This window comes from Halichoerus grypus, chromosome 1, assembly GCF_964656455.1.
Source record: "Halichoerus grypus chromosome 1, mHalGry1.hap1.1, whole genome shotgun sequence".
NCBI lineage: Eukaryota > Metazoa > Chordata > Mammalia > Carnivora > Phocidae > Halichoerus > Halichoerus grypus.
In genome coordinates this window covers 8,320,028-8,339,374 of record NC_135712.1, presented here as the reverse complement: position 1 = coordinate 8,339,374, position 19,347 = coordinate 8,320,028, and the positions used below count along the sequence as shown (strand labels likewise).

General features: G+C 38.1%; 1 protein-coding gene across 7 annotated transcripts in view; it reads left to right on the top strand.

Annotated features, from left to right (window-relative positions):
* DYRK1A (dual specificity tyrosine phosphorylation regulated kinase 1A) overlaps window positions 1-19,347 on the top strand; it is a 149,587-nt gene that overhangs the window by 38,004 nt on the left and 92,236 nt on the right. For 5 of the 7 annotated variants that reach the window (XM_078073607.1, XM_078073584.1, XM_078073631.1 and 2 more), the window contains exon 2: window positions 17,142-17,227. The exons of 1 other annotated variant lie outside the window; for it this stretch is intronic. In XM_078073607.1, the coding sequence (XP_077929733.1) occupies window positions 17,218-17,227 (10 nt within the window). In that variant the 5' untranslated portion in view covers window positions 17,142-17,217. Of the gene's footprint in view, window positions 1-17,141; window positions 17,228-18,639; window positions 18,732-19,347 lie in introns of all 7 variants that reach the window. One more of the 7 variants, XM_078073670.1, reaches the window with a different exon arrangement.

Below are 19,347 nucleotides of genomic sequence, written 5' to 3'. Positions count from 1 at the left end.
AATTTTTCTTCTACTCAGATATTCTCTCTGTTCACACATTAAAGAGCATATGTTCTTTAAAGTTTTGAATGTATTTTCTTCTAATTCTTTGTGTAAAATAGCTGCTTTAAAGTCTTTGTTTGCTAAATCTAACATCTGGTCCATCCTGGGTTGGTGTTCTATTGACTCCTTCCTCCCCCCCTTTTTTTGTGGATCACATGTTTTTTTCTTTCTTGTTTATTAATATTTGACTGAATACTGTTTGTTTTTTCTTCTTAAGAAAATGTTTCTTCTAGAAGGCTGGTTGGTTACTTTGAATTTATATGTATTTGGTTTTATACTTTATTATGCAAGATCTATGGAAAGCTCAGGATGAATCCTAACCCCTTTAACATGGGACATGACTTCCAAACTGAGTCTTCCTTCGGATCTTGTCCTGGGTTTGGTTTTAGACATTATTAGTATTGGTTCGTAGGCTGTATGCTAGGATTTGGTCCTTAGTCTTGAAATGGAGATAGGAAGTTGAAGTGTGTGTTTGTCATGATTCTCTAGTGAAACAGACCCAATAGGAGATACATGATTTATTATAAGGAATTGGCCCACATGATTATCAAGGCTGAGAAATCTCAAGATCTGCAGTTGGCAAGTTAGAGACCCAGGAGAGCTGATGGTATAGTTTCAGTTGGAGTCCAGAGGCTTGGGACCGTTAAGAGCTGATGGCCTAAGTTCCAGTCTGAAAACCAGCAGGCTCAAGACCCAAGAAGAGCCGATGTTTCAGTTTGAGTCCAAAGGCAGGAAAAAGGTTGATGTCCCAGTTTAATGCAGTAAGACAGGAGTTCTTTCTTAACTCGTGGAAGGATCAGCCTTTTTATTCTATTCAGGCTCAGTTAACTGGATGAAGCCCACCCACATTAGGGAAAAGTCTGTTGATTCAGACATTAATTCTGGAAGCACCATCACTACACACCCAGAAAAATGTTCGACCAAATGTCTGTGGACTCCCTATGTCCCAGTCAAGTTGACACATTCAGTGAAACTTTGAGATCTCTCCACTGTGCCTGGGCAGGGACTCCTAAAGTCCCCAGGCCTGTTCATTCTCTATCACCTCTGTTCTGTTCTCAATCTCTTAGCAGTCGGTCTTTGCTAAGCTGTGGGTAGTCTCACCCTGCCCATGTGCATTCTGGTCCTCTTGAGTCCCCCACACAGACTTCTGGAGACCCCCTTTTGTACGGCTTCCTTCTCTCTGTTGCCCTGTCCAGCTGCTTCAGCTGTTTGGAACTCTGATCTTTATATCTCAGCAGAACCACCGTGCTTTGCTTGGACTCCAGCTCCCTCCGCCATGTTGAGAAGCTGTCCTCAGAGAACCAGGGCAAAGACATAGGCTCAGTGGAGGAGACAATTTTCTTATAAAATACTAATTATTCCCCTGATTATATTTCATGGAGCAGGCACATTTTTTAATAACGTAGTGATATGGGCCTTTGGGCCATAGGGTTGGGCTCTGGAGTAACTGAATTCCACTTCCAGCTTAGTGTTAGAATCATGGCTGAGGCAGATGTTATGTGTGTGAGGCTCTGCAGGAACATGTGGTGATTGAGGGCTACTGTTCATGGAGCAACTGTCCCATTATTGGATGCCTTCATTCTTTTATTTGTTCTCTGTGTATTCTCCTGTAACATTTTACTTATTTCTGATTTGAGTCCTGTGTTCTTGAAATACAGGAAGCTAGTTAATTCATTCATTCCATATTTGTGAGCCTTGCTTAATTATTTGAAGGCATCTATTCACTGTTCCTCTAGTCTTTCACAGTCTTGACTGATCAGCCTCGGTACTTCCAGATCCCCGTCCACCTATTATTTTCTCAGAAGTTTTGGATTGTCTCATGCCTCTCATTATGTGGATCTAGAAATTAAAAGAATTGTGAGCTTCAGAAGCTGAACAGACATAAAGACTACAAATTCTTACCTGTGACTTCTTGGAAAGGGTATTTTTTTTTTTTATTTTTTTTTTATTATGTTATGTTAATCACCATACATTACATCATTAGTTTCTGATGTAGTGTTCCATGATTCATTATTTGCGTATAACACCCAGTGCTCCCTGCAGAACGTGCCCTCTTTAATACCCATCTCCAGGCTAACCCGTCCTCCCACACCCCTCCCCTCTAGAACCCTCAGTTTGTTTTTCAGAGTCCATCCTCTCTCATGGTTCATCTCCCCCTCTGATATCCCCCCCCTTCATTCTTCCCCTCCTGCTATCTTCTTCTTCTTTTTTTTTTTTTTTAACATATAATGTATTATTTGTTTCAGAGGTACAGATCTGTGATTCAACAGTCTTGCACAATTCACAGCGCTCACCATAGCACATACCCTCCCCAATGTCTATCACCCAGCCGCCCCATCCCTCCCACCCCCCACCACTCCAGCAACCCTCAGTTTGTTTCCTGATATTAAGAATTGCTCATATCAGTGAGATCATGTGATACATGTCTTTCTCTGATTGACATATTTCGCTCAGCATAATACCCTCCAGTTCCATCCACATCGTTGCAAATGGCAAGATTTCATTCCTTTTGATGGCTGCATAATACTCCATTGTGTATATATACCACATCTTCTTTATCCATTCGTCTGTTGATGGACATCTTAGCTCCTTCCACAGTTTGGCTATTGTGGACATTGCTGCTATAAACATCGGGGTGCACGTACCCCTTCGGATCCCTACATTTGTATCTTTGGGGTAAATGCCCAGTAGTGCAATTGCTGGATCGTATGGTAGCTCTATTTTCAACTTTTTGAAGAACCTCCATACTGTTTTCCAGAGTGGCTGCACCAGCTTGCATTCCCACCAACAGTGTAGGAGGGTTCCCCTTTCTCCGCATCCCCGCCAACATCTGTCATTTCCTGACTTGTTAATTTTAGCCATTCTGACTGGTGTGAGGTGGTATCTCATTGAGGTTTTGATTTGGATTTCCCTGATGCCAAGCGCTGTTGAGCACTTGGAAAGAGTATTTCTGATACTCTTTTCTCAAATCTAAATAGGTTCCCCTTGTTATATTCTCTTAGTAATTCATGCTTTCCCTCATAACCGTGTAGTCCAGTATTGCTGTGATTTTTGTCTGTTTCCCATGTTGGATCGTGAGTTCTCTGAGGGCAGGCATAGTGACAGTAAATCTGGCCCTTATGTCTCCAGTGCTCAGCACATACTTGTTGAAGAAATGAATGATGAATTTGAAAGTCTACTTATGTCAAGACATCATCTGATTTTTAGGATATTATTTGCCCGTGTGCTGTTATTTAACATTATTTTTCATTTGTTTCAGTAAGTGTAATTGACGGCACTTCTGCATTGTGTACAGATGTATGGATGTCTCCCTTTCACCTTCTCCCCACTCCTGTCCCACCTCCTTGCCAGTCCCATTGTCCCAACCACAGATACTGCTCTTAAAGCTTTTCAGTTAATCTTTCTGGACATTTTCCTGTATATTTTCATTTTTGTGTAAGGATGTTTATGTTATATACACAAATATTATATTTGTACATACTTCTGTGTAGCAGTGGAGTTTAAGTGCTCGGCGGGTAAGCATTATTTTGCTTTTATCAGTGGTTCGATAACCAGATCCTTTCAGTGTTCATTTTACTTTCAGATACTCATAAGTAAGGCACATAACCTCTAGACTTCAGTTTCCACATCTGCTAAAGGATTGATTTGAATTAAGTGAAATTGAAGTCCTCTTAGCTCTCAATCTGATAATAAATTTAATGTTATTGTATAAGTCATCTGTATTAGATATCATGAAAAATGTGCTACCTGCATAATATAAAAAAATAGGAAGATAAAAATCAAATATGACTTTGGTAGCAAAAGGAAATTTTGGGGCAAGTTATTAAAATGTTTGGTTTTTATCCTCCAAGAGTGGTTAGAGTATGTCAGCTGCTGAAACTAGTAGTGGGATCATCTCTCTAGGGGGCTTTGGCACTAGGGAGTTTGCACTTTATTGATCCTGCAGTGCTAGCTAGTGACATGCTAAAGGGAATTTCACCCAACTCCCTGGATTTTCACATCACAACTGTACATTTAGTAACACAATGAATGCTTCTGGAAGAATTATATAGAAACCAAAACTTACATAGGTAAATCTTTGTTAGTGACTTATTTAAAAATATTTTGTGGAAAATAGTATCCCAAGTTACTTCAACCCCTTTCTCCTCTCCCCAAAGAGAAATAAACAAGAGAATAAAAAAGGCAAATTCTGCTCAGTCATGGTTTGTTTATAAGTTCTCGTCATAAAATGTTACTGAATCTTTACATTTCTTTTAGTTAGCTTCTTTTGTTAAGTAGTTCACTTAGTTTATGGTTTAAAGAATTATATTTCTTGGGGTGCCTGGGTGGCTCAGTCAGTTAAGCATCTATCTACCTTTGGCTCAGGTCATGATCCCAGGGTCCTGGGATCGAGCCCCGCATCGGGCTCCTTGCTCAGCGGGAAGCCTGCTTCTCCCTCTCCCACTCCCCTCGTTTGTGTTCCCTCTCTCGCTGTGTCTCTGTCAAATAAATAAATAAATTCTTAAAAAAAATTGTATTTCTAATACTTTTTTTCATATATCACCATTTTTATTTTTTAAAGAAACTTTTAATTATTGAAAACTTCAGACATACACAGAAGTAGAGAGAGTAACATAATGAGCCCTTGTGTCCCTATCATCCTTGCTTTCACAGTTGTATTTTGCCCACCTGTTGTTTTTTTTTTTTAAGCATTTTTAGTATTAAGTAATACCACGATTAAAATTACTCTTTTTTAAAAGGGAGGCTTGGTATTTAACAGGAATAAAACCTCTCAACTAGCAGCGCCTGGGTGGCTCAGTCAGTTAGGCGTCTGCCTTCAGCTCAGGTCATGGTCCCAGGGTCCTGGGATGGAGCCCCACACGGGCTCCCTGCTCGGTGGGGAGCCTGCTTCTCTCTCTCCTTCTGCCCCTCCCCCCTGCTTGTGCTCGCTTGCTCTTTCTGTCAAATAAATAAATGAAATCTTAAAAGAAAAACCCTCAACTATGCCCAAGCTTTATCTGATTGTGGCTATTTATATGGAATTGATAATTACATAAAATATTTCTTAGCTCAGATAGCATTCTCTGTAGCAAAACCACTAGATTTTGTGCCTTTTTCACTGAAATGAGTTCTAGAACTGAACCATGGCAAACTCAGTTGCTCCACCAGTAGGTTGCAGGTATGACTTTACTTACTATGTTGTCTTAAAAATTAAAGAGGTTTTTTTTTTTTTTTTTAAAGGATTTTTATTTATTTGAGAGAGAGCGCTCGTGTGTGAGTGGGTGAGTGGAGCAGAGTGAGAGGGACAAAGCCCATGGCGGGGTTTGATTCCACAACCCTGAGATCATGATCTCACCCAAAACCAAGAGTCCGACGCTCAACCAACTGAGCCACCCAGGCAGGTGCCCCAAATCCTGAAGAATTTTAACTCACTTGTTTCAACAAAGCAACCCAAAGCAGATGTTTTAGGCAATGACGTGGTTTGATGATTATGGTTTTTTCTCCTTTATTGAGAATCTGCTGTAGTTGAGGAAGCTGGCCTTCCTCAATAGCGAGCCAAAGAAGGCTCTTAAGATTTTCTGGGACTGGATGCTGGCATGCGTACAGTTAGTTAGCCCCCATCCAAGGTGAGTGGTGTGAGGGCCGTGGTCTCGGTGTAAACGCTGCTATACAGGGTTGCCGAGGGATTGGTGTGGATTGGTGTCTGTAGGCGGTGCTGGTTGGAGACTTCTGTGGAAGACAGCACTGGTTGGTGTTGGGCTTGGAGCTTGGTGTTGACAGGCAGGGAAGGATGAGGAAAGCTCATTGAATAGCCCGAGCAGAAAAGTGGCCTTTGTCCATGGTGGCTGGAGTGTCCATTTGGGGAAAGTTTTTGTAGTAGGAGATAAGACTGGAAAGGTGAAGGTAATGACAGTATAAGATACACTGGCATAGAGAAGTGAATTGTATTGAACACTATCATGTTGTAAATGCTTTACGTGTGCTCTGTCATTGCTAATACAACAATTTTTTAATTTTATATTTTTTAAAGATTATATTTATTTATTTGACAGCGAGAGAGACAGCGAGAGAGACAGCGAGAGAGGGAACACAAGCAGGGGGAGAGGGAGAGGGAGAAGCAGGTTCCCGCGGAGCAGGGAGCCCGATGCGGGGCTCGATCCCAGGACCCTGGGATCATGACCTGAGCCAAAGGGAGACGCTTAACAACTGAGCCACCCAGGCACCCCGATAATACAACAACTTTATGGGATTATCCTCACTTTGTAGATGAGTTCACTTAGTCATCTAGGAGTTTAGAACCTTGTGTGAGCCCACCTATTAAGTTGAGCCAGAAGTTAAACTAGGGCAGGTTGACTCAGAAGCCTGATGATGGCTTTAGGGCCTTGAGTATTGGGTGAAGCAACACTAAGTAAGTACTTTTTTTGGTTTTCTTGTGGATAGTGACCTAGCAGTGTATTAACAGATTTTTTTTTTTTTAAGATTTATTTATTCATTTCAGAGAGAGAGAGAGAGCATGAGTGGGAGGGGCAGAAGGAAAGAGAATCTCAAGCGGACTCTGTGCTGAGTGCGGAGCCCCACACAGGGCTTGATCCCACAACCTTGAGATCATGACCTGAGCTGAAACCAAGAGTCAGACGCTTAACTGCACCACCCAGGCGCCCCTTAACTGATTTTAAAATTTTTATTTATTTATTTATTTTAAAGATTTTATTTATTTATTTGACAGAGACACAGCGAGAGAGGGAACACAAGCAGGGGGAGCAGGAGAGGGAGAAGGAGGCTTCCCGCCGAGCAGGGAGCCCGATGCGGGGCTCGATCCCAGGACTCTGGGATCATGACCTGAGCCGAAGGCAGACGCTTAACAACTGAGCCACCCAGGCGCCCCTTAACTGATTTTTTTAAACAGAGATCTTTAAAATAAACTATTAAAGTTTATTTTCATGAGCTTTTTACCTATATTGGAGTTTTAAAAATTGGATGCACTTAGAGGTTGTTCTCATGGTTGTGGTTGTTAACCAGATACCATGATGACTGTTATGTTTCATATGGAGGTTGAATTTCTTGGATCATTTTTTCCTGATTATAAGAGATGTGCTGACTTACAAAAGTTGTGATGTACTGAAAAGTATAAAGAGGAAAATTTAAAAATGACCAAGAATTACATTAGCTAAAGACATTCATTATTAATAACCTTACATATTTTCCCCCAGAGTTTTTTCAGTTACTTTCCTGAAATTTTGCTTTGGGGAGGGTTTTGCTTTCTGATATAGTGTATGACTTTTTCCTTCATGCTATGCAGTTATCGTAAGAAGAACTTAAAGGGTTATATAATATTTTGTCATGTGAATGTACCATAATATATGTCACCTTTTCTTTTTAGTGTTGAAAACTTTTATTGTTCCTGATTTTTAATTTATTTTTAATGATACACTTTTGTATATAAATTTTGTATTTTCTTTCATGAAAGGGATTTCTAAAAGAGATTGAACATGAGGTATAATAGACCACAAATGGACCATGAATCAATGCTACATGAAGAAAGGAAAACTGTATAGGAACAATACTTAGTGTGGCAAGGCTCATGTTTAACTATACTATGTGCAGATTTGGAGATCATAAATGGAGAAAACAGATTTGAGCAGGAAAAATGGACAGAGGCTGGCTAATTCAGCTTGAGAAGACACAGTGTCTTGATGTGCATTTGGAGAAAAGCTGAGGAGTGTGGGTATGAAGAGTGTTTTGTAGGCTGTGTGTAGCTATTTTCTGTTTCTTCAGTGTGCAGGAGGAATTTAGCATAGAATTTGTAATTAAGGTTGGTATAGAGGAATGTAGCATAGAATTTGTAATTAAAGATTGAACGTTTTGCTGTAGATTATCATGAGAATCTTTGAAATGGGTAGGTTTTCACTGTATTTAGGACTTTCTTTTTGCTTAAGAAGGAAACGGTGCTTAAGATGGTGTTTTAAAGGTTTTTCCAGACCTTCATTCTAAGGTTTATTTTAATATTAATTTCAGTTTTCTCACTTATTAATATGTCTCCTGGTCTTATGTGGAAATAGGAGCAATAATACTATGTTAAGATTTGTAGTTTTGATTGAAAGGACAAACCAAGAGAATAAAGAGAACTCCACTTCTGTACCGCTAGAGAAGTAGCATGCTCATGTATGAAATTGATTTGCAAAGCTGTGAACAGAGCCCCAGAAGTTGAACATCCACCTAGTGAGGCCAGTGGAATTTGAAGTAGAGGTTGGGGAATGTTAACATTAACAAGCAAGTCCTAAGTGTTAGGATTGTGACAGTATGGCTGCTGATACCCATGCCAGTCATTTTTACAGGATTTCCATTGATCACAAAAACTCTAGGTTAAGATTTTAAGGTTTAAGATTCTAGGAAGATTTGGTTTCATTACAAAATGCACATTCCTTTTAGGAAATTTAAAAAATACAAAAGCTTAGAATAACAATTTCCTTTAGCTCCTCTCTCCCGAGATAACTACTATTTTGTGGATAACCTGTCAGGTTTTTTTTTTTTTTTAATGCACACAACTAGTTTTCTCTCCTTTTAAAAAACAAATGTAATCACATGGTGTCTGCATGCTGCTTTATAACTACTTTTTCTACATAGAGCAGTATTTTCCATGTTGTTATTCACTTTACTGATATGTTCATTGCACATCTACTCTGATGAAATAGAAATGTGAAGCTCACCAAGCCGGAGATAATGTCACTGGAGTAATAATATAACATAAATAATTAAAAAAATATAGTGGTGGATCACTGAATGCAAATTCTGAGGGGTGGAGTGACGTAAAGCTGGATGAGGGGGAATTCAAGTAGTCTTGAGGGATGGATAGGATTTACGTAAAGGGTTGGGTAAAGAAGTGGCAGACTTTAGGTAGGGAAAATCATTTGAGCATTGGTGCAGAGGGGGTTAAATGGCATTTTATAGAATGCCATGCTAAACTCTCCGTTCAGGGCAATAAGATTTGATCGATTTTTCTTAAGTTACAGAGGGTAAGTTAAATCCAGGTTGAAAGTCATGTGCTTCAGGAAGATACTTGTGGCAACTATAAGCCCGATGAATTGAGACAAGGGATAAGCTGCCTTTAAGTTTGGTAGCTTCCACATCGGGCTGTCTCTAAAATCACGGGGGGTGGGGGGGGTGGGATTCTTGGGTTCTTCCCCATGCTTCCTGAATCAGTATCTTTGGGTGTGGAGTCTGCAGTCTGGTTTTGAGAACCTCCCATAGTGTTTCTGACATACCACCTGGCCTGGAAGATGCTTAGTTCTAGGGGGATCTGTAATACCAAGTATGAAATAATGACCTAGACCAAGGTGATTGCAGTGGGCATGGAGAATAATTAAGGCAGGAGGCATTTTGAAAATTGACAGCATTTAGTGAGACCATTTCGAGTAAAGAAAGAAACCAGTTTCGGGTGAAGTTGCTGGAAGAACGGTGGCACTGGGGATAAACATGGAGAGGTCAGTTCTGTGAGGAAGGAGGTGAGGATGTGTCTCGAGTGTGGGGAGTTGAGGTAGTAAGGGCACTGTAGGCACCATCTAGCAGCAGTTGGACTAGATGCTGAATTAGAGGTTAGTGTAGAGAAAAGAGTAGGTCAGCATTATTAGTTCAGAGTAAAACTGTGAAATATTTCTTCTGGAGGGAAAGATGGATAGAGAAATGAGTGGAGGGGCCAGGGGATGGAACTGGAGGTAACACCTGAGGTTGGGGTTACAAGTGAGAGACATGGGATATTTCGAGGATAACTGATGCACAGAGATACAAGGCCACACACATTTTAAGAGTTTTTGAGTTTTTTAAAAGTGTAGTTGGGAAAAATAAGTAAAACTAAACTCATTTACTACTCTTAGTAATAGGCTTGTTGGAGGAAGATGTAAGCTGCTAATAGCGTGTGTGTTTTTGATTATTTCTGGGCCTGGTTATTTTTCTTTATTTTTGAAATGCAAGGATAATTAAAAGCAGTGGTTTCTAAAATTATATATAATTATATATGTATAAAAGTACATACAACCGACTAAGTATATGTGTGCATGCACTTATGTAAATTAATTATACATAATGTATGTTTTATAAGTAAAATTATATGTGTGTGCATATAAATATATATGACCACTCTAGAAAAGTTAGTGCTATCAGAAAGGACACAGCAGAATGGTTTTCCAATTCATTTCTTTTTTTTTTTTAAGATATTTATTTATTTGAGATAGAGTGAGCGAGTGAGAGAGTGCACAGGGGGTGGGCAGAGGGAGAGGGAGAAGCAGGCTCTCCACTCAGCAGGGAGCCCAATGCGGGGCTCCGGGACCCCGGGGATCATGACCTGAGCCGGAGGCAGACGCTTAACAGGCTGACCCACCCAGGTGCCCCTCCAATGCATTCCTTAAAAACTAGTTATGAGAAGGGCTTGCAGGGTACTGATTGAACATATTCTTCCTGTGTCTTCTGTCTGATGGGAATATATAAATGAATGAGATCAACCCAGATGTTGAGGTTGGGTAGGGAAATGTAACCAGGGGTAACACTACACATTAGATGCTGCTCTGGTGTGAATCTCTGAGTACCTAGAAGTCATTTAATTCCTTTTTAATTCCTTTTATAAGCTAGAATCTATTGAATAATAGCAAGTTTGAGTACATTATGTGTAGGTGATATAAAAATGTATCTGTAAGCAAGCATATCAACAGAGATTCAAAAAGTCTTGATGTTCATATTACTTTGCTTTTAATTCCTATTAGCAAATGGGTAAAAGCAGGCTCCAAGGTTCAAAATTTATGGTAGTGAGAAATTGGAAACAACCCAAATATCCCCCAATAGGTATTTGCTTCACGTAAACTTAGATCTGTGTAGTGGGGTAGTATACAACCATGAACGGTGCTGCAAATATAAAGTGTTGATGTAAAGATGTGAAATAAACAACAATAGGAGCAGACATTGCTTAGGGTATTGGAATTTTGTGTGACTTTTGGTTATTCCTATTCAGTTTCTACTTACTCCCTTTTTTAAAAATAAGGAGCATGTAATGTGTTACAATCAGAGTGCATTCTGTTTATTTCAGATAAATGATGGGAGAAAAACTTGAGGTTTTTAATTTTAAATGGAGAGAAGACCATCGTTGAGTTCCAGCTTCAGAACAGCCTGGTGGCACATGATTGGGCTGGAATGGTGACAGCATGTGTTTTGAGGCCTGCGGTTTGGGTGAGAGTGGGTTGTATGGGTGGATTTGAGCAGGGAATGCTGATAGCACAGGGAGGGTGTTGATCGAGGCAGGCGCACTAGAGATGGAGCAACAAGGCCAGTTGGGAAGACCTTTCTGAGGTGAATCCAACACAAGAATTTGCCAGATGGATGTGGTGTAAGCACTAGGAAAGAGATCCTAGGTGATTAGGGTTCTCCTTGGGAGATGGGGGTGATGGTGAGACCTGTCACCCAAGACTGGGAATACAGGAAGGAAAAACGGATTTTTTTTTTCCTGTCCTGCCTGGTCTTTCCTCCCCTTTTTGGGGCAGGGGAGAAGGGCGAGGAGATAGTAAATTCAATTTAATATGTGCCTGAAAGCATTGGTTTTGGAGTCATTTTGGTTGGATTTGAATTTTTTCTCTTCACCATTAGTCATGTGTGACTTGGGGCAACTTCACTTCTCTAGGCTTTAGTTTTCATCACCTGTAAAATGGGGATAATAGTACTACTTACCTTATATAATTATTTATGGGAATTAAGTGAATGAAAGGAAAATATGTATCTGTTAAAGGTAAGACATCTCTTCAGTAATAACTGGGAAACAATAATATCTGGGACATTCAAGCTCTGTTCTCTGGGCCCTTGGAAATGTGGGCCTGGAACTCTACAGACAGAGGTGGGCCAAGCCAGCTTTTAAAAGTCTGTTTAGTTCCACATATAACTAAAATAGTGATTAATATTGACCTTCATCCAATTGTCTTAGAAATGAGCCTTCTGGAACTTAGGTTCACTTACGGTGTATTTCTTAGTATCTATTTTATGTAGTAGTCACTCTCTAATAGTGGGAGCTAAGGTTCCTAAAATGTTCTGTGGTCTGAGAATTTATGTTCGAGGAACTTAAAATACAAAAGAATACATATAAATATGTTGGTAGTTGACGTTTTGAATTAGTGACAGGGTAACAGTGCTTCCCACTTACTGATCACAGCTTACCCCCAACTTGCTAGTCTCTCCCCTCCAGTTCTAAAAACGGTATTTGGCAACGCCTTATGTTACAGATCGTATGCACAAGGGGCATTTTCCTCCTGTGTTCCTGTATTTATTGTTGTATACAAATAACTCAGTGCCTAGTTTTGTTGTATTTGAGCCCAGATACAGTCCCAGAGAGGCCAAGTAACTTGGTCCTTCAAGGAGCAAAAATTTGGGGCAACATTTATTTAATCCACTCAGCTCTTAGTTCTTGAACCTTCTCTTTAGTGTTTACTCAGGGATGTTAGTTTTTTTCACATAATTTCATGAGAAATCACATCTTTCTATTTTCTTTAACACTTATATCAGCTACTTCCACTTCCAACATGCCATTGGAGTCATATAATTATAATCCTTCATGTTTTTTTTATCTTGCCCGAGGCTTTGGTGCAGTAATGACTTACCTGCTTTTGGTTTTTACCCTCTTTTTAGTTCGTCTCTTTTAATTTTTTTGGTAGAGGGAATATATATATCAGTCTGTTATATGCTGTGATCCAATTTTCTCTGCTTGACTAACTTGAGGAGAGTTTCTTTACCATTCTCCTAAACTGCAGCGCTTTTTACAAATTAATTTACTGCTTATGAACTTTCTTTCTTGTTTGGGATGGTTGAGGTGGAAGATTGAGTATGGGGTCTTAAAATCAGACCCAGACACACCTAGATTCTTGAATCTTTGAAATTTTCCCATGACTGTTTCAGTGCTTATTAGTGAGAGGCATTTTGGTGTGGTGGAAAATATGAACTTTGGTGTAGGACGAGAGTTCACAAGCTGTGACCTTCGGCCAGGCGGGTTCATCTCTCTGAATTTGCTCTCCCCATTGATGAAATGGAAATCACAGTGCCTACTTCTAGGATTGTTATGAGATTAAATGTTCATGAGATTAAATGTGTCAACTTCTGTAAAGTGTCTCAGTAGAGTAGTTGGTGCATAGTAAGTGTTTAGCAGATGTTACTTTTTTCCCTGCAGTTTTACTCAGAATTTTCTTTGATATCCCATTCTAAAGTCTTGTGCATTTAAATTTTTTTTTCCTTTTTAATTTTTTTAAGGCTAGAACTATTTCTAGGGGTTTTGGAGGAGTCATAAATCATCTTGGTTTTAAGAATTTCACTTGAAATTTCCAGTTAGTGAAAATGCTTTTTCTCTATATGCCGTTTGATCATCTTATTGGGAATTAGAGTTAATAGACTTTTTTTTCCTGTGTTAGGTATAAAACCATGATTTTTTTTTTTCTAGTTTTACTTTGACTTCTTTGGCTATTGTAATTCTAGAAAATCTGTTCTAAAATTGTTATATGGAAAAAGAAGACACTTCTGTTGCTTCCTTAATGTTAGTGTAGAAGAGTAGAAGTTTATAAGGAAAGCCAGTCACAGTATAATTTTTAGATAATCCCGTTGTAATTTTAATGCATGAATCAAATTGTAGATCTATCAGCTTAGTTTTCCCTGCTTTCATTTTTGTAGCTTATTCTTTTTTGGGAGTGGGTAGCTTATTCTTAAATTGGCATCTTTAAACTATCTGAATTGTCCTTTTAAACACTATTGTGTGTTATATTTTGTTTTTTTAATGTGGATTAAAATTTTTAATCTTGAAATATACATACATACTATACAAAACTTGTAAAATTAAAAGATAATAATAAACAGCTGTGTGCTTCCACCCAGCTTAAGAAATAAAACAATACCCATCAGTGTTTCTGAAGCCTGTGTCATACTGATCATTTTCACCTGCTGCTTGTCACACTTACCTGCTAATTTAGTTATTTTGAAACTACATATAATTTTTAGTTTTATGTCATTATAAGACATTGTGACATGAAAGAGAAAACGTCATAGCTACCATTTAGTTCATTAACTCCTGAGTTAATCTGGATTTGCCATATCATGCTAATGCATTCATTTCAATCACTGTTTTGCCAGTCTTGATCTTTGAGGATTAGCATTAATTTTATAAATCTCAGTCTGTCACTGCTTTTAATTAGGGGTCTCAGTGTTCTCCCTCTCTCTCCTTCACCTTCCCCCTCCCTCTGTAGAAAGAGACAGGTGCCAAGAGACTGAGTCTGATACCTACCTGGGCATTCCGTGTGTTTAAACTCAGCCTGTTGAAATTCTCTCCCTGCAGATGTGCTGTAGGTTACTACTATTATGTCGTGATTTTCAGACAACCAAAAAATGGTTTGTAGGTTTAGTTTTAAAAACCAGTTAAGCTCAGTTTCTAGATTGTTTGCAGACTGTTAAATTGCCTTTGGCAAAATGTGAGCTAAAGCACACTGTAAAAGATTTTGAGGATAATAATAGGAGGTGCCTTTGGTAAGGATAGTAGTTGCTTTTATCATTAGCATCTATTTAGCTCCATAATTTGTGAATGACTCCATTTGTGGGGGGAAAGGTGAAAAATTCACTGTAGGTTTTTCTCAGAAAAATTTAAAATATGACTGGATTTTTAGGCTTCTTTAGAAAGAAAATTGTGTTTATAGTTTGCAAAGTACATTTGGTGTTTGCTGTTACCTACTGTCATAAAATGCTGACCTGATATAAACAGATTTTTTTTTTTGAAAAGTGAACAACCTAAAGGATATATGGAATTATCACTAGAATCTTAATTTAAAGCAGTCCAAGGTCAAGACTTAAGGAGTTTTAGCATTGCTCAGTAGGTGATGGTTTAGTTGCTGCATATGAAGACAGCAAGTTTTGTAACTTGTAGAGATACTTTACCCTTTGCTAAAGGCTACTTTTCAAATGAGTAGTGATTAATGGTTGACTTGTCTAAAAGATGTCCGTTTTAGGTTCAGACAGTATTGATGCATGCTTCTTCTGATCCTTAGTCATATGTGCTCTCCTTTCTATCACTGGCCCGCCCATATTCTTACCTTTAAATATTTCATACAGCAATGGGATAATCTGCTAATTTCTAACTGCTTTTAATAGAATAAAAAATGCTAATGGTTCATCTGATTCTGCTTTTTTCTTTTGAAGTCCTTTGGTATCAGCAGTATCTATCCTGTTGAAACCATTGAAGTTGGTAAAGTGTAGATAGCATTGTAAGTAACATTTTATAGTTGAAGAATGGGATGTTGAGAACCTAAAAGATTTGATAATATATAATTCATAGCTAGAGATTTAATTCACATTTCCTGTCCCCATGGTCCATGCTAAAATCGTAAAGACCATTTATGAGAGAAAAATGGTTAGAAAACTATGTCTTTGAAGTAAAAATCGTTACTCTTGAGGCTTCAGATACTATTACTTTTTGGAATAAAACTGTTTTGATGTAGTACTTTAATGTTCATCCATCCATCTATCCATATACCCCCTAAAATGGGTACCAGTTGGTCCCATGTCTAAGGTTTTACCATAGCATCTAAACTGGAAACATGGTTCTTTAGGAATGGAATCTGGAATATAGGTAATGATTTTAGACAGAGGCAGTTCCTAAGTTACAGATAATTCATACATGTACATCCCTGTCCCTGAGCTGCTCTTCCAGTTACTGCTATTTCGAGTACAGACGTCTAGCTTTTAAAGAACCTGGGAGTTCAAAAATAGAAGGAGAAATTAAGGAAGAGCAGAAATATTTTGTGGAAATAAATATACATTCAAATCTATATTATGACCATTTGCCTAAAAATGTTTTTCTTCAAGCTACCTTGGTCATTTTAAACTTTAGTTTGTAATGTGATTAGAATTCTACCAATTAGGGATTCATTTGGACTAACTAGTAGCATCCTTGTTGAAAATTGCAAATATGAAAGTAAATTATTTCAGTCCAGTTGATTTCTTTCTATCACATACCTGAAATGAACCACACTGAGGTAATAGGAGTTTTGGATGGTAATTTAGGAACACAGGACTACTTAGGAGAAAGGATTGGGAAGCAGGATGATTGGGCTTCCCTAAGGTAAAATTTAGGGAATTAGAGACATCAGGAGTTGAGAGAGTGCTAACAAAGGAAAACAACCTATTTTAGACTTTGTTCAGATAGGATCGAGAATTGGTTACCTTTCGGTATTCTCAGCGGTCCCCAGTGCCCATGATCAGTAATATCTTTTGGTATCAGTTAAGTTTTTTTTGCCTGGCTTGGGAACTTGGCCAACATAAGCAACATTGTGTCATTAGTAATATTTATTGAATTCCATAGTATCAATTTAAAAAGAATTTTTAGACTCAACTTACAAATAAGTTAGGTTGTAGCCTGTGCTTGTCCTCCTCTCTTCTATTATCACCTCCTCTCAGTTGATAACAACATTAAGGTTGCTTTTGCTTTCCTGTCAGTCATTATAAATTTTGCTGATCATTTGTGAAATACCAGTGGAAGCAGTAAGTAGGAAGTACAGTGAAAGACTTACAGTAAAGTGTAAGAGAAGCCACTTGGAGAGCAAAAGCAAATGAGGGCTTGTGGGCTTAGAGGAGCAGTTGTGAGCAGTGTCTCAGAACTTAATTTACACATAACATTGGTAGATTGACATATTATCTTCCCTGTAAAGCAACCTGCATTACCTCTGCTTACCTCTCTGATAGTAAGCCACGATGAAAAGTGAATTCATATTCGTACTGATTTGTGAATTGATGGATATTACAAAAATATAAATTTTTCGCAAATTATATAGAATAGTGGAATATTGACTGTTTATTTCATACCTAGAAATGCCTGAAGTTTCATTGGTAGTAGGCAGATTTTGAAACTTTCTCTCCTTGACAATTGAATACTTTACATTTTATATATATAATTGATTTCCATTAATGAAAATTATTTTCAAGTAAGCGTAAATAATGTTAGTAAACGAATTTGCAGTAATTTTATCTCTGTTTTGGGGATTGTAGTTACATTAGATGTTCCTCAGTAGGGGTAATTGTCTTGCATCCTTATCTCTTATCATAATCTGTTTTTCTTCACACAGTGTTATAGTTTTGCTGCTGGACTCTTCCCTCCCTCCCCCCACCCCATCAGGATGATATGAGACTTGAAAGAAGACGATGCATACAGGTGACTCAAGTTTTGAAATACAGTAAAGCTGTGGCTGTCTGAGCGAATGTGGGAACTGGTGCTGTATTTTGAATGGGGGAGCTTTCTGATAAACAGCATTAGTGGGGGGGGGAATTAAATTTAGATCAACAAATACAAAGTTAGTTGGGATATTTAATAAACGACTTTGGGAATCCGTTTGATAGTGACTTACAGTGTGGTATTAATACAAGTACAGCACAGTGATTGCTAGTCTTGACCTTTTTGAAAGTGGTTGGTTGGCTAATACTTTGGTGAGAATTGAAGTGTTTCTGTTAAAAATAAATAAAATACTCACTAATATTCACCTTTATGGTTGAATGTGTTTGTCCTTCAGATCCCCGTTAAAATAGAGTGAATCTTTTAAAGGCATGTGGAGTAGGTGTTAGTAGTGTATCTAAAATAAGACTGAAAATTAAATTAAGGATATTACACCCATATGTATGATTCTTTGGAAAAATACGGTCTGGGATTTTGTTTTTTTTCCCCCTTGTTCCCTCCTTCATCCTTTCCTCCATCCCTATCTCTTTCTCTTCTTTCTTCCCTACCTCCTTTCCTTTCATCCGTTTGTTATTTGTATTTATGCAGGAGAAGCACTATAAAGGCATTTCTGAAAGAATTTTTTGGATTGCTTTATTATTAATTGAGGTGATCTTATTGATGGAAAATGGGAAATTGGAGGCTAGCTCATCTATGGCTATGTTCAGACTCTTGAAAATACAGCGTAGCTAATGGATAAAGTGTTAACCTTTAAACTTGTATGTTCTTTAAATCAGGCTGGTTGTGAGGTGTTTTGTTGAACCAAGTGGCTTATATCTACAGACTTTGTCAGGATAGTCTTACTGGATTATATTTATAAACTGTTTGAAAAATGTGGTCTTTAACTGGAGAAGAAGTAACTACATAAACCTCATATAGATAACTTAATCACATTATCGGTGTAGCTCTTAAAGTTTTGTGACTAGTTTTTGGTTTTGGTGATCTTTGTTTTCTAAAGGAAAAAATTACCTTTTTGACTTTAGAGTGGGATTTAAAAAATGTCTCTACTATTTTGAATGAAGAAATAATGTTTGAATATTTTTTGAGTTAAATTATAGATCAAATAATGTTTTATGTTCATGAGGGATTCAAAGAATCTGATGGTAATTCTCTTTTAAGTAGAAGGTGACTGAGTAATCCTCTGCCCCGTCTCCGGCGGGCGCGTGTGTGTCTGCCTGGGCCAACTAGAGCTGCTCCGCGTGCGGGTTCTGGCTGAGTGGCTGAGAAAGGCAACATGGTGCTCGGCCTGAGTAGCTCCGTCGTAAAGAAGGAAATAGGAGTATTTACAGAGAAATATTTTAGAATTTTATGAACATTTTGTTGTCAGATTTTATAAGTTTGACCTTCTGGTGCAGGAACAGTTTCTCAGCACTGTCCGCTCCTGGGTTGCTCGCTGGCAGTACACTGCACATTGGCTGTACCAAGTAGATGCTCACTTTCAACTGAGGTCAGTAGAGGAACAAAGTATTTTTGGGGTATCTCATAGATTTATCCATGAATATTAATGATTTTGGAGATTTTCCCTAATGAAATTTTGAGGTGGGAAAGTTGCTATTTTATTTCTACTTTAATCTTTACACGATACGAAGCATTCCCAAATAGCTCTTTTTCTTGAAAGGCTTATGGATGAAATGGGAAATATCTAAAGAGTGAATACCATTTATAAAGGTTACCTAGTTAATTTTATGAATGCTAGAAGACAAAAAAATTCTACAAAGGTTAGATTTATGATATAATCCAGTCTCTCTCATTTGGCCTTGTATTCTTTAAAAACTGTCAACATTTATTGTCTTATAAAGGAAAAAAAAAAAACTCAAGAAGGAAGATCTAGCTTTCTCTAGTATATGTATTAGCTCTTGGTGTATTTCCCTTTTAACAATTTGCAAGTTAATAATTGTTTTTGAACATAAAATTAGCAGCTGTCCTAATCATCATTAATTAATGCAGCAGTTTGCTCTTGTATTACTGTGCACACATTTTATTATACTTCAACTGATAGAACTTTAACACATAAAAGCTCATAAGGAGTTTTTCAGTGAAAGTTATTTCTAGAATGCTTATGC